The 14796-nt window shown below is 47.2% G+C and overlaps 1 protein-coding gene across 4 annotated transcripts in view; it reads right to left on the bottom strand.

The window, feature by feature from the left end:
• The window catches only part of GAB2 (GRB2 associated binding protein 2), an 82889-nt gene that overhangs the window by 11890 nt on the left and 56203 nt on the right, over positions 1–14796 (bottom strand). For all 4 annotated transcript variants that reach the window (XR_001552827.2, XM_015852451.2, XM_032442275.2 and 1 more), the window contains exons 3-4: positions 4562–4802; positions 650–1236 (exon numbers count right to left, since the gene is read on the bottom strand). Coding sequence is in view for 3 of the 4 variants with exons in the window: in XM_015852451.2 (XP_015707937.2) it covers positions 650–1236; positions 4562–4802 (828 nt within the window). In the remaining variant the exon portion in view is untranslated. The remainder of the gene's footprint in view (positions 1–649; positions 1237–4561; positions 4803–14796) is intronic.

Below are 14796 nucleotides of genomic sequence, written 5' to 3'. Positions count from 1 at the left end.
ATAATTTATTGTATATTTTCTTTCCAACTATCCCTTATAAATCACTTTGCACTACCTCACCTGTTTGAGAACCAACAACAATTACATGAACTGGGCTAGATTAGGAGATGCAGAGAGAAACTGTTCTTTTCAAGACTCCACTGATCCCTCCAAGACTAGGACCAAAGTTCAGAAAGGGTACATTTATCCATGGCCCACCCATGGCCAATGGGAAGGGTATTGGGGTATTGGGTCTTGGAGATGTGCAAAACTACTTCCCTGTCTGGTGAGCAAAATGAAGAGATTCCTTCAGGGTGAAGTGCTGTTGCTCTGATAGCCCTGGTTATGAACTGAACAACAGCCAAGCTAAAAATGGCAAATCTTGGTGAAGGACTGTATGGACAAGCAGGTTTAGGGTTTTAGTTCAAGGCACAACACCCTGCTGAGCAATTTGGGTGAGGAGAGCCCTGGGGTGCCTCTCCATGCCATCAGCCTATTGCATACCAAAAGCAGGGCCAGAAACTTGGCAGGGAAAGATTCTTTGTGTTTAGCCTCCCACATTGGCTTTTGTCAACATCTACCCTGGCTCTGTTGCAACTCAGTTGGACCTCCCTGTCCAAGGTTTCTAGATAAGAGAAAGCCAGCCCCTGCTCCCAGTCCCCACATTCACCTCGGTGCAGCCTGCTGTTCTCCACTGCTGGCAGTGTGTTTCTCCGGGGAATGGTGGCTGCCATGGGGGCCAACCCTAAGCTTTCACTGGGTTGGGGTCGCTGGGGTGGGCTGCCCCATCGTGGCTCCATCTGCCCAGGTTTTGGAGGCCGTGGGGGTGGCATGGTGGGTGAGTCACTGGCGGCCACAGCCAGAGCATTGTGGTTCTTGTCTAGTGTAAATGTCCTGGGGATCTGGTAGACAGAGAGCGGGGTGGCGGGAATATCATAGGAGTCCGTGGAGAGCTCCCCAAATTCCTTGCATAAGGCATTGCTGGGAGTCTTGTAGGTGTAGACTTCCTCGTTATCTGTTTCGGAACTGGTGAGGCTCAACTTGGGGTGTGTGTAGGAACCAAAAGAGCGTGGGAGGTCGTACGCGCTGTCCCTGAACTCTGAGTTGTGTCGGCTGGGTTTTGGCAGGCTGTAAAAGCCATGGAGCTGCCCACCCACTCCGTTCACGCAGTGCCCATTGCCTTGTGAGAGCTTCTGGACAGCTGTGTCGCTGCGCATGAAAAAGGAGGACCTCGTGGCTTGGGAGAAGCTGGCGCTCCTGTAAAGGAAGGAAAGAAAGCGGCTGAGATGAGGGAGAGCTGGGGAGCACTGAGCTCTGCTCCCTCTCTTGAACACCCTCCCAACATGCATTGCCAAATCCATGGGGACAAGAAGATCTCAGACCCTTCCAAGTGTGCCAGACCATTACCCAATGTGTCCCAAAACAAGTTGGATATTAGGAAAAATTCTTGGAAAAAGTGGTAATGCATTGGAACAGGCTGCCCAGAAAAGTGATGGAGGTGTTAAAAAATTGTGTAGATGTGGCACTGAAGGACATGATTAGTGGGCATGGTGGGGATGGGTGTAGATGTGGCACTGAGGGACATGGTTAGTGGGCATGGTGGGGATGGGCCTGTGGTTGGACTTGCTGTTAGAGGTCTTTTGCAACCTTAATAATTCTGTGATTCTATGGAACATCCTCAAGATGCCCAAGGACAACCTGTAGCCTCAGGCTCTTCCCAGCAAAGCCATGAGTGGGAGCTGCAGACACACAGCTTCATGGCAAGGCTAAAGGCTGCAATGGGCCTTTAATTAAGATAGGAAGAAACTGCAATTTCTGCATTAGCTGACAATGATCCTATACTGCAATGAGCCACCCCATCATCACCACCATCATGTGTTGGCCATCCACGTCCAAGGAAGTAGGAAGGATTATTTTTACCTACACTGTGTCAATTCATTCAAGATGGGCTAAAATAATTCTTCACGGGGATTTTTGCAAAGTATCCAGGCAACACCTATATCTTGCCCTCTCAAAGGGCAACAAAACTTCTGCTGGGAAAGATGGAGCCCTCATGGGAGGGTTGGAGGGAAGAATGCTCATTGCAAAGCTCTGATCAGGTCTCTTTGCTATACTCCTGCAGGGAGCAGCCTCTAACACCAATGTGTTACAAGATCAACGTGTCCCCGGGACCCTGTCATGCTGCTCAAGATGCATCTCCTATTCAGGGCTGTTTGTTACTGAAACAGACAATTTCCTTCCATCGACACTCAGAGCCATAGAAAGCCAGTGATAGACTGAGATGTGTTTTTCTTTTCTCCTCTTTTCATTGTCGCTCTGTTTAATTGCTTGGGTGGTTGTGGGGATGCATGGACAGCAGGATAGGAATGCTGGAGACCCATCCTGGAGCTCCACACAGAGTGGTGCAAGCTGCAAAAAGGTCAGTTACACTCTCAGCAGTTTCCATCCAGGAACTGGGATTTGCAGCCTTGATTGCAGTCTGAGAGGAATAATTCTTGGGGCTGAATTCAGATTTACACTCAGTTCCCTGGGGGAGAGTGGGGCATCGTGATCATTATGTCACTCCATGCTAATGATTCTTTGATTAGCATTGAGGTCATGCCCAAGGATGAAGACCAAAAGCTGGGGAGAATCTGGTCCTCCAGTGACTACTTGTGAGCTGCCACACCTCTACTGAGTTTCTCTGAACTCTCTGTCAAAGCATGTTCTATCTCCAGCCTCTTGTTTCATCCCTTCTGTTGCTGCCTCCCTCTTCCTACAGAGTGACTTCTCCCTCTTCCTCCCTCCAATGGGACATTTTGTAGAGGACCATAGGCTCCAGCAGACCGGCTTTCTGCACCCACAATCCTCTTTTTTTTTCCCCCTTGTCTAATGTCACCGTGACTTCTGCAGTAAGGAACAAACACGTTTGCATCAGACTCGGGTCACCTTTGGGCCATACATGGGTCAGGCTTTTTGAGACCATGTGAATGATGGAATTATTTCAGTTGGAAGGGACACTTGAAGATCATCTAGTCCAGCTCCCCTGCAGTGAGGAGGGATGTCTGCAGCTCCATCAGGTGCTCAAAGCCCCATCCAGCCTAACCTTGAATGTCTCCAGGGATGGGGCATCTACCACCTCTTTGGTGGGAAAAGCTGGGAGATGTCAGTTAACATCACTCAATTGGGGCTGATTCTATGCAGGGTGAAGGCTCTGTTTCCTGGAGCCAGCACGAGATGGCGCTCAGAAACAGGGTTTATTTGGTGAAAAAGAGAAACGCGATGCTGTGATAACACCAAGGCATCCCCTCTGCTGTTGGAGTTCTGTCTGCCTATGAGATGTTTGGTCCTTCCAGGCAAGGATTTGAAGTATCCCACGGGTTAATAACTCATCTTCCTCCACCAATTAGCTACTATTATTCTCATATTATGGATGAGTAAGGTGAGAGCAACAGAGCTGGGTGGGGGGATTCCCAGCAGTCCTGCAGCCTGACCCCTTCACTGGGCATTGATCAGGGTGATTATTTCAGGCCCAGTTTGTCTCTGCCCATCAAAGCATTGGTGTTTGTGCTCTCCTCCTCCTCCTCACCCTGGTAGTGTTTGGGATCTTGGAACGTGGCTTTGAGATATCCTTCCAGCTGGAGCATCAGAGGCCTTTTTATAAACACTGTTCCATTAACGCCATCTGAAGTTAATTTTCTGACCCCAGCTTTTTGTTGTTGTTGTTTTTGGTAAGGAAAGGCAGCTGCAGCAGGAAAACCCAGCGGAGGCGGCAGCTCAGGCTCTGCTCTCACACCCCACCAGCTGGGCTCTGGCTGCTTCTCCTCCATCCTTCTTACTGCTCTCACCAGCCAAAATTCTTCAAGCCAAGGATGCTCTTCCTTATTTAAGGCAACTAGCTGTGTCTGGAGGTGGAAAGTGATGCAAAACCTGCCCATCCCTGGGCTGGGGGTTTTCTGGTTAAATGAAGAAAGCTGGGAAAGTCATAAGGTCACCAGTGGAAACTCCTGCTCCAAAAGCAGACCATTGATTAGGGCTTTCTGCAACTGAGTTTTGCAAGACCTTAGGAAATCACCACAGGGTTGAGGTCAGAAGGGAACTCTGAGGAAGGCCATGGGATTTGTTTTTGATGATCAGAGGGTTGGAGCACCTCTCCAATGAGAAAAGGTTGAGGGAACTGGAATTGTTCAGCTTGGAGAAGAGAAGGCTCCAAGGAGACCTCATTGAGGTCTTTCAGTATTTGAAGGGAGTGTATAAACAGGAGGAGGAATGCCTGCTTATGAGGGTGTATAATGATAGGACAAGGGGGAATGGTTTTAAACTGAGAAAGTGGAGGTTTAGGTTGGATCTTAAGAGGAAGTTTTTCATGCAGTGGATGGTGACGCACTGGAACAGGTTGCCCAAGGAGGCTGTGGATGTCCCATCCCTGGAGGCATTCAAGGCCAGGCTGGATGTGGCTCTGGGCAGCCTGGGCTGGTGGTTGATGGCCCTGCATATGGTGGGGGGTTGAAACTAGATGATCATTGTGTTCCTTTTCAACCCAGGCCATTCTATGATTCTATGATTCTATGATTCTATGATATTACATGATTTGTTACAATACCTTGCGTTTTCTGACTTTCTGCTCATACACTGGTGGAGGAAAAGGTAATCCTGGGGGGCACTGGCAGAGAGGGTGCTCTGGAGGTGGCCGGCGGGGGAGTCAAAGGTGAAGAGGGTGGGCTGGCTGGAGTGGGAGGGCGCCGAGGACTTGCGCTCACGCAGCAGGTGGTGGTTGGCACCACTGAGCTCTGCCGGTGAGGATCGCGGTGCATGGTTCATGGAGACGATGCTTCGCAGGGCATCTGTGTGGGGAGAAAACACAGTGGTGAGTGGGAACACTCAGTGATGCCACAGCTTGATTTTGCATGGATTCCCTTATTTAAATGCTGCTCCAATGTTTGTAGGGTCAGTGGGGTTTGCTTACATCTCTAAGTGATGCAGCAGCAGGCTTCTGCGCTTGGAGCAAAAGCAATTACAGATAGTAGGAAAATAAATATTTTATCACATTTTATTATATTTTATCATTTTATCCTATGTTATCTTTTTTTTTTTAATCATATCCTCAGCAGTTTGCAAGGATGTCTAGGGGATGCCAGGCCAGCTCATAAAGAAGAAAGAGATTTAACACTGTAGTTTCTGCTGCTGTTTCTCTTTAGAGATCTCCTGTGGGGGGGTTTGGAGATGTGATTCAAGTCACCTCCATACCAGGACATCACTGCTGTCCTGCAGTGAGGTAAACTGAGGCATGGGGTGGGAATGTGAATGGACCCAGTGACAACAGAACTGTAACATACTCCCACGTTCCCAAAATCTCTATTATTCCGTGACTTTGGAAGAGTTTCTGACATTTTCTGCCTATAAAACAGGACGTGGATCCAACTCCCAGTGCCCCCTCCCCTTGCTGAAGAAGATATACATCAAAAGATATGCAATACGTTTCAATTGAGGACATCCCGGAGGTGAAGTGTAATCACCCAGCTACTCCAGCCCTCCTGGGAAACTCCAGGAATTTGAACCAGAAATGAATTTTTACAGCCAAGCTGAAAATGTCATCAAAAAAGAAAATACCAAAGCCAGGATGCTGAAAAAAAACTTGGGTAAGTTGTTCCATCTCCAGCTGAAGGCAAGGCAATGCTCTCCTTTCCACACATGCACTCCTGGTGCATAAAGCACTCGTGTGGTGCTGAGGTCACCCATTTTATAGCTCTAATTCACGTTTATTTGGTGCTGATGCAAAATGCAAAGAAAATCCCAGACATAATGAGAAAAAAGCCCTCTTTCCTTGGTCAAACACTGATTTAGGAACTGCTCCCACATTTTCTCTACCACAAACTTCCGCTTCAGAAACACTTAAGGAATCAGCACATGAACATGGAGGATTTTCCAGGTTTCTGATCTCTTTTCCTCCATTCCTTCTCTCAGATCCTCAACCCTCTCCCCACTGTAGCTCAGACAAGGAGCCGTGGTGTATGGGGTGATTTTTCACTGCCTTTTGGATTGTTGTCAAGATACCTCATCGATCTGTCTGCCACCCACTCAATGATGCTCCATTTTTTTTTCCTCGGTGATGCTGCAAACTTCACCCAACGCAGAAAAAGTACATTAATAAAAGCCAAAGAGCGTGGCTTGACTCTATTGTTTGGTTTGTGCTAAACAGAGGAAGGATCAATATGGAACACCGACATTAATGGTGGGGGATGAGAGCTTAAAACTCCAATTCCTGTCTTCTTTGCACAATCATTAGAGATTCCTCTGTTTTTCATGGGAGTAACTGGCCATCCTGGTGTCCTTAGACAAAACAAAGCCTTCACCCTTATTAATATTTATTCCACTGCAGTGAGGACAAATCTCCATTGGAAAGGGAGTCTTCAGAAATCCCTGAGTCTCAAATGCTAGCCCCTCCGACATGGTGGAGCCCACGGCCACTTTCCTATCCAAAACAAGATGACTGCACCCAAAATGCCCCTTAGGAACAGTACCCTAATCCTGCTACCTCTTGAATCATGGCTGGGAATTGTCCATGACATTAGGCTTTGGTCAAGATGGTGTGAAGATGGATTGCTGGGGTCCTGTCCCCATTTGAGGGCAACCATGAACTGTGATGAGTTGGGTCCCTGAGCAGTTATCCAATACTATCCCTGCATGCTCTGCAATTCCCGTGACATGGAAAAGCCTCAGCAAGCCAAAATCATAGAATCACTGAATCAACAAGGTTGGAAAAAACCTCCAAGGTCATCCAGTCCAATCGTACACCTATCATCAAGATTTCCCACTAAACCACGTCCCTCACTACAACATCTAAATGTTACTTGAACATCTCCAAGGTGACTCCACCACCTCCCTGGGCAACCCATTCCAGCACCTGACCACTCCTCTGGAGAAGGAGATTTTCCTAATGTTCAACCTGAAAATTCACCCAGGAGTCAGGAATTGCAGAGGTTTTCTTGTGTTTCCACAACTCACGGATACAGTTGGTGCTGGACTGAGGAGATGGTCCCTGGCATCACCATAAGGGACAGCGTTTCAAAATCTCAATACGTGGAGTAACCCATCGCATGCTGCACCACCAGGTGACTTTTCCAAAGAATTAGCTCAGTCTGGGGAAATCAGAGAGAGCAGTGGCTCCTAGAAGCAGGATTAATTACATGGAGGTTACCCTCTATCACTTCAATGGTGTAAAATGAAACGGGAGATGGAGGGGAGAAAGCAAGTGGCAAAGCCCAGTGAAAGCACCTCTGCTTCCCCAGGGGAAGTCACTCTATTGATGGCTGCATTGATTTTCAAAATGAATTCCCAGCCCGCTTTCCACAGTGACCCGGAGCCTGAGAGCATCAGTGAGAGTGAATCCAGGACTCACGTACTCCATTAGGGCTGTGAGATGAACTCCCTAATAGCAGGTGAGAGATGGATGGTTTCACTGGCTTGGGAGGGGATTGCAAGGGGCTAGGAAGATAAATCCTGCTGCTGCAGATGCTAAGATGGTTGTTGTTTTTTTTCTTCTTTTATGTGTTTTTTTATCCTTTTTTTTTTTCTTTTTTAACATTAAGGAAAGGGCAGCTCGTGACTCCAGGTCACACATTGATGGTGTGTCCTGCTCATCAATTCAGGCTGTGTATCAGGAACAATTTCTTTTCAGAAGGAGTGGTGATGCATTGGTACAGGCTGCCCAGGGAGGTGGTGGGGTCACCATTCCTGGAGGTGTTCAAGAAACACAGGGACATGGCACTGAGGGGTGGATTGGGGTCAGACCTGATGATCTTAGAGGTGTTTTTCAACCTTAATGATTCTATGATTCTATGGTTCGTTGTCTGGTGGTCCCATCCAAATGCCTCTGGATATTGGTCTCACTCACAACACAGCCAATGACACTCAGCTCACTCTGGTCAGGACCCAAAAAGAGTGACGCTTCTCCATTCATTACCACCATCTGCTTTGGGGACAAGGGTAAGTCCATGAACCTCATTTATTTTACACTATGAATGAAACTTCCAAATCCCTTGGCTTTATATTAATGTCTTGAGTTTATGTTTAGGGAATGCATTAAATAGAGCCAAAGAGGGATGAGATGCCGTTCCAACTCCTATGGCCATTCTCTGGGGAGTGGGGGCAGAGTTAAGGTTATGGAGTGGGGCCATATGGGAGGTATCATCTTAACCCCATGTTTCCTGGCCTGTGCTCCTCCAAGTTTGGAGAACTGAACTCTCACGGTCTGGAAGAAATGGTGTTGGACAGCCACAATGTAAATCTTGATGTCAGCAGCACAGCTTGCATGCAAAGTTCTTGGGCTTGTGCTACAGATGCTACACCACTCCCTTCAAGAGAGACAGAAGCAAAATGCCATGATGCCAGGCATGTTTTGGTCGGCAGAAGGCTTGGTGCTCTCCGGTCCAGGTTTAGATGTGCCTTTTTGGCCACACGTTGAAGCAAGGAGAAAGAAAATCCTCACTGGGACTCTGTCTCTGAAGGAAAAACACATGATTGCAACGGCACCGAGTAGGCTGGGAGCCAGGAATTCTTTATGAACGTTTTCGATCCCCAAAAGCGCTGTTTTCCTCATTGCTGACAGCTCTGAATTCCCTCGCTTCCAGCACTCGGCTATTGCAATGTGCACATCTCTTTACACAATGTTCCTGGGCTTATATGAGTGCAATAATTACTTGGGCTCTTTTGGAAATTGCTGTTCATAACGCCTTTTTTTCCTTTCACCGTGGCAGAGGCTGCAACTTCAGCTCCCTGTAACCCACTGATTGGAAAAGATGCAGTTGGGAAGATGATGTTTTTCAGTTGCAGCTCAATTCTGTGCTTTCACTGATGGCTGCAGCAAGGTGCCAGGTTAGCTTTTTTCCCCCCCTGGTTCCCTGTGATGCACACACCATGCTGGCCAGCGTGAATCATAGAATCACAGAACCATTTGAGGTGGGAGGGACCCTTAAACATCATCTAGTCCTATACAGTCATATATATAAAGCTCCTCAGCTTTTCCTTTCCAGATGAGTTCTGTGATTTCTTCCTTAAGTCTCACCAGAGGAGGTTCAGATTGATTCTCAGGAAAAACTTCTCAGAAAGAGTGGGGATGCATTGGCAAAGGCCACAGGGAGGTGGTGGAGTCAGCATCCATGGAGGTGTTTCAGGACCATGGAGATGTGGCACTGAGGGATGTGGTCAGTGGGCATGGTGTGATGGGTAGGGTTGGACTTGATGGTCGTAGTGGCCTTTTCCAATCCTAATGATTCTATGATTCCATGATTTGCTTTCGAGAAATCATACAGGACAGACTGCATAAAGAAAAGAGGGGCACCTCCAATTTACAGACAGGGATCTGCTGCACGTAGGGGCTGAAGGCATGGTTTCTTTTATCCCATTACAGCCATCAAAGTGATTTTTAGCCCAGGCTGCTCCCCTTAGGCTTTCTCTACTGACAACGGTTAAAACCACCAATTAGCCAAGCATCCAATGCAGGACTGGAAGAATTGCTGTAGCAAGAGGTGATGGGAGAAACTGTCAGTTAAACATCCGTGGAAATAAATCACACTGTCTGTGACTGCTAAAGCCAGAGATCTGCTTGTATTTGCAAAAATCACCAAAAAAATGGGGTGGATGCAGTTGCTTTCACCAGTCTTTGCCTTTCAGGGGCATGGGAACAAGGGGAATGTATCCCACTGCTGGTGAGAGAAAGAGAGGAAAAGGAGGCAAGTCAGATCATCCTGACTCTAAAGCATTATATATCTTAGCTATCAGAACAGAAATCAATTCGCTGAAGGACAAAGGGGCAGGAGGGAGAGAGGCTGTGTCAAAAACAGTGATGTTTGTCACTGAGAGTCCACAGTCTCCCAGAACCCTGGGGAACACCCTTGGCAGCACCGACCTGGTTCTGCATCGTATCAGCACACCCTGCATAGAGCAGACACCCTTTAAAGAGCAAATCCTTTTGTGTCAATATTTGGAGGGCTCCCCATGCTGCTGTTTATTTTTGGTAGAAGTGCTTTGGTGCTGGAGATAACAGCAGGCAAACGTGGGCGCCTTGAAGCTCTGATTTATGTGTGACCTTCAGCATCCCACCTGGGGCAGCCTTATCTGAGAGCCTCATGGGGGGACAATGACCTAAAGGCAGGGAGGAAGGACAGCACCAGGCAGCAGAGTGGGATGGGGTTGGCTCCATTCATGCCTCTGACCTTTCAGGAATCATCACCTCTGCCACTGCAAAAACAAGCTGATGAGGGATGAAGAGAAAACAAGAAAAAAGGCTGGAATGGAGGGGAAAGGGTAAGGGTGCTCAGTTATAACTGCGTACAACACAGTCTCAGGAGAAGCATCACAGCATCGTCAGCTGGCTGAGGCTGGAGGCACCTCAGGGTCCCAGCCCTGCCCCAGCAGGACACTCAGTGCAAGGTGCCCAGCACCACATGCAGGGCTTCTGGAGAACCCCCAGGGGCAGCCCCCAGCCCCTCTCTGCCCACCAGGAGCCCCAGGCCCATTCCTGCAGAGCTGCCCCTACTTGGGTGCCCAGTTTGGTGCTGGGGCTGTTTGTCCCCAGGGGTAAGGCTCTGTACTGCTCCATGTTGGACCCCAGGAGCCTTCACTCCAAGCCTGCAGAAAAAGTGAAGGGCTCAGGCTTTCCAGTGTTGAACAAATTTCTTCATGCCCTGCCTACTGAGTAGAATGCAGATGACTCTCCTTGCTTGCACTTCTCACTTCTCAAGAATGGAAACCCAGCCCAATCCCAGCCAGGGTTTCCTCCAGCTGCCTAATGGCCTGCTTGAAATTTTATAGCCCTTTTTATGGAGACTGCAGCGCAGGTCTTTAATGCTCCAGGAGAGCAGAGAAAAACTTCTGTTTGGGGGAAATATGAACCTGCTTTACTTATGCATGATTTAGTGCCATTTCTATTCAAGGGAGCACACAAGAGGCCCAAATATTTGCACTTTGTATTATAGAAGAACTGCCATTCCTGGCTCTTTACAGAAGTAATTTATTTTTCTCTCTCCTTACCTTGGGGGAGAAACATTACAACTCCTGGTTTGCTGGAGAGTCAATAAAACAGCAGTGCTGTTAAAGATCTGTTTTGTGATCGCTGAGCAAAGCAGCAATGGGAAAAGAAAGGGGATCCCTAAATTTCTCCTCCCTTTTATTCCCTAGCTACATTCACATCCATGAGCGGGGCCAAAATGCAAGAGTTTGGGCTTACTTTTCTTCCTTGCAACAAGGGCTAATGTTATCTTTGCTTCCCAGGTGGTGTTTCTGGGTTAAAATGATGGACACAGCACAAGGTGTAGGAGAGACGATGGGTGTGGGAATGTGGTACAGCTCCAGATTTCTTCCATGGCTTCGGGAGCTCCCAGCCCAGGGAACATCAACCACATCAAAAAGAGGAGACCCCCAGAGTCATTCACCTGCACAGCTGCAACACAGCGTCCCTGAACCAGAGCACGGGGTCAGTGTGAGCAGGGGACACTCCATCCCTGAAAGCCCCTGTGTCTGTAGGGATAGAGACTCAAAAATAACACACATTTTTTCCTTGGTTCTTTTTTTTCCTGCTAGAAGTTCAGCTCTTGGTTGTCCAGTTGCTCTCCCTGGAATTCACTGTGGAAGACCCAGGACTTCCTTTCTCAGAGATGTCACCTTAGCTCTCAGAACAAGCAATTTTCAGAGCTGTTGCACGACCTTTTTCTCATTTAAAGACTGCTGACTTACCCTGTACACACATCAGAACCATCTGAACAGGTCCTGAAGGCAAATCCATCTTTAAGATGAACTGGGAGCAAAAAACAAAGAGTAAAATCTCTGCATGCGCTGGGAGGACTGCACCTTGCACAACACCAAGGGACCCTGCAACACCGGTACTCCAGCAAAAGTCACACTGCTTAAAAAAACATCCTAAAACCCTCTATCCATCATTAATAATGAGAATCCTGCCCATTATGCAGTCTATTAATGCTCAGTGAAGGCAGAGAAAGAAACGATCTCTTCTGGGGAGTGACTCTCACTGCCATCAGGTTACAAATGCCTGTGACCCCCAAAGCTTTATGCATGCAGAAATAGTGAGTTCAGACACAGAAAAGATTCAGTACCATATAAAACCTGCAGGTTTTTCCTTCCCTCTTCTTTTAATATGTAACGATGGCTAAAAGGACTTAGAATTTATTCCCTACACATCGCCATAATCAAATAATATGCTAATGCTATTAACATGAGACCCTGCATCGCAAATGACTTATAATCATATTCTCCTTCAAAATACTAGAGTTTCATTTAAATTGGTCTCCACAGCAACTGGAAACAAAATGTCAGATGAAAATCTCCATGGCTGGACGTGGTGAGTGAGGAATCTCATAGCAAAGCTTGTAGACATGAAGATGGCTTGATCCAGCCATGGCTGGTGGGCTTGTGTCCATCATCTAATTGATCTTAATGGTCTTTTCCAACCATAATGATTCTATGATCTACCACCCAACCAGCTGGGATAGCGAATGGTACAGGAAAGAAAACTTGCTTCTCCAGGAGGGCTTCAAAGTGTGCTGATGGAAAAAGAGTGAGAAGATGTGGAGTCTGTGTAGCCATGAAGATCAGGAAGTCTTTCTTGTCCCTCCTTCCCATTGATGTCTACTAAATGGCCCCAGGGAGATTTATTTGACAGGAGGTTTCATTCATGATAAACCAATTCCAACCTGACTGTTTGCAAACGGCCCAGGGCACTACAACTCCTGGTCATGGGCCAACCTCCTCTATTTTAGGGTTGTAGAAGCACAGACCAGGAAGAAGATGTTCACTGCTGGCTTCCCTCTCCCATCTGCTCTGCTGACAAGTGAGCACTGACTCTCACCAGGATCTAGGCCTGGGATAGTCTGCCACATCCTCTGATCAGCGCTCACCATGTTTTATCCTATTGAAAACGCTCCCCAAATCCATTTGAAAATGAACCAAGCTTTGCCTTGCTATGGCCAAAAAGCCACTGAATAGAAACCAGTTCATTTCCCATAAAAATGTTATCCCTGCTTCTCCACCTGTCTCCCCTGCACTTGTTTCACTCTGTGGTCACCATAATGTAAATGGTGGGATCCTCATTATGGTTGGGGCTTTTTGGCATTCCCCTGATGAAATGAGTATTAGCAACGTGGCCCACAAAAATGTCTTTGAAAGCAATGTCAGAAAAGTCTCGCTTGAGAATGACTGAAAGTTCAGGCAATGAAAAGAAAACAGCTCCAACCAGTCTCCCTGCTCTGTTAGTAATTATCTGGGCTCCGGTGGGTGTTAAAACATCTGTACTGGTTTGGCAGGGACTGGGATCAGGGCTTGTGCCAAAGGCAAGTACTGGCGTGGGCTGAAAGCAGCGCAGCAATACATTAGAGGAGTATTCATGCTCAGAAGCACATGGCCAGCAGCCTCTCCTAGAAGTGCCTTTGGGTTAGGATCATCCCCATAACTGTCCCCTTTGGGACCACCCCAAGCAGGAGTTTGGATAGTTAAAGGAGTTGCAGGAGTGGCTGGATTCCTGAATCCTGCTGCATTTAACATCCCGCTGGACTCTGGTAACCATCACTTCATCTCTATGTTGTGCTCCTGCAATTCTTATTTCTGGGCATGAACGTTTCCACATGGACAGTCTCATCTCCTGACTCATCCTGCAGAATCTCAGCACTGGAATAAACTCCCCTGGTGTTCTCTTATGGGATGGGAACCATCCCATGCACTCTCCTTATTGAGCAGCTCCTCTCCTTCCTCTTTCTCATTCAAACACAGCTCACAAAGTGCTGTGAGCCTGTCCCTAACACCTAGAAAAGCCAGATTACATTATCACCTCTATGGCTGTGACCGTCCTTGTGCGCACTGCAGATGGTGCCAACACCTGGACCCAAACCCTCATAGAATCATAGACTGGCTCAGGCCCGTTGCGTCTCTCATGCTTCGTGTTTGGCTTAGGGCCAGTTGAAAATGTTCTGACATCCTCCAGCTGGAACATGCCATTTCATCAAAATAGGAGCCTGACAAGGCATCATCTGCAGCCAGAAATTATGAGAAACCTGTAGAGAATATAAGTGAATTCTAAAGGAAGGGGAGAAGGTCAAAGAGTTTTGATTTAAGAGGGGATTCCTCTTGACTGCTTTGACTGAAAACCATTGCTATGCACTTTCCAGATTACAGAGTCTTAGAAAGGCTTGGATTGGAAGGGACCTTAAAGACCATCCAGTTTCAACCTCTGCTGTGTGCAGGGTGAAAATCTTTTATTTTTTGTATTTATTTTTATTTTTTTTTAAATCCAGTTCAATTGAGAATGGCAATGCATGGCGCTGAGATGAAAATGAATTAAGAAGAAAAAGGAACACAGTGAATTCTTACCACCTCTGGTAAAAACCACATTCTAAATTGGTGGCTGTTGAAGCAGATCTGGGTTAAATCCAGTACCTCATCTCCCTCTTATCCTTATCACCACGGGTAATACGCCATCCCTATTAGAGTCCTTCACCCATGAGGTGAAATAAGGCTTGGCAACAAATATGCAGTTCATTGGAACTGTTTTTGTCTGCAGATGCTGGGAGGAACAAGCCATGATATAATGGATTTTGGCTGCGACCACAAGAATGCAGGAATTACTAGGAGCAGACCATAGCAGACTGCCTCAGCTTTCCATCTCCAGACTCTTCAGAGAATGCTGAGAACTTCACAGCAATCAATTATGCAGCAATGCACCTGCAGGAAGAACTGATTTATACCTCACTTCATCATTTACAACTCTTATTAAAGCAAACACTTTATCTAATGTAGCTGTGGATGTGCTTGCACTGAAGGAAGTATTAATTC

The sequence above is a fragment of the Coturnix japonica genome, chromosome 1, assembly GCF_054131305.1.
Source record: "Coturnix japonica strain WE chromosome 1, WE-NBRP24, whole genome shotgun sequence".
NCBI lineage: Eukaryota > Metazoa > Chordata > Aves > Galliformes > Phasianidae > Coturnix > Coturnix japonica.
This window is presented reverse-complemented; position numbering and strand designations above follow the sequence as displayed.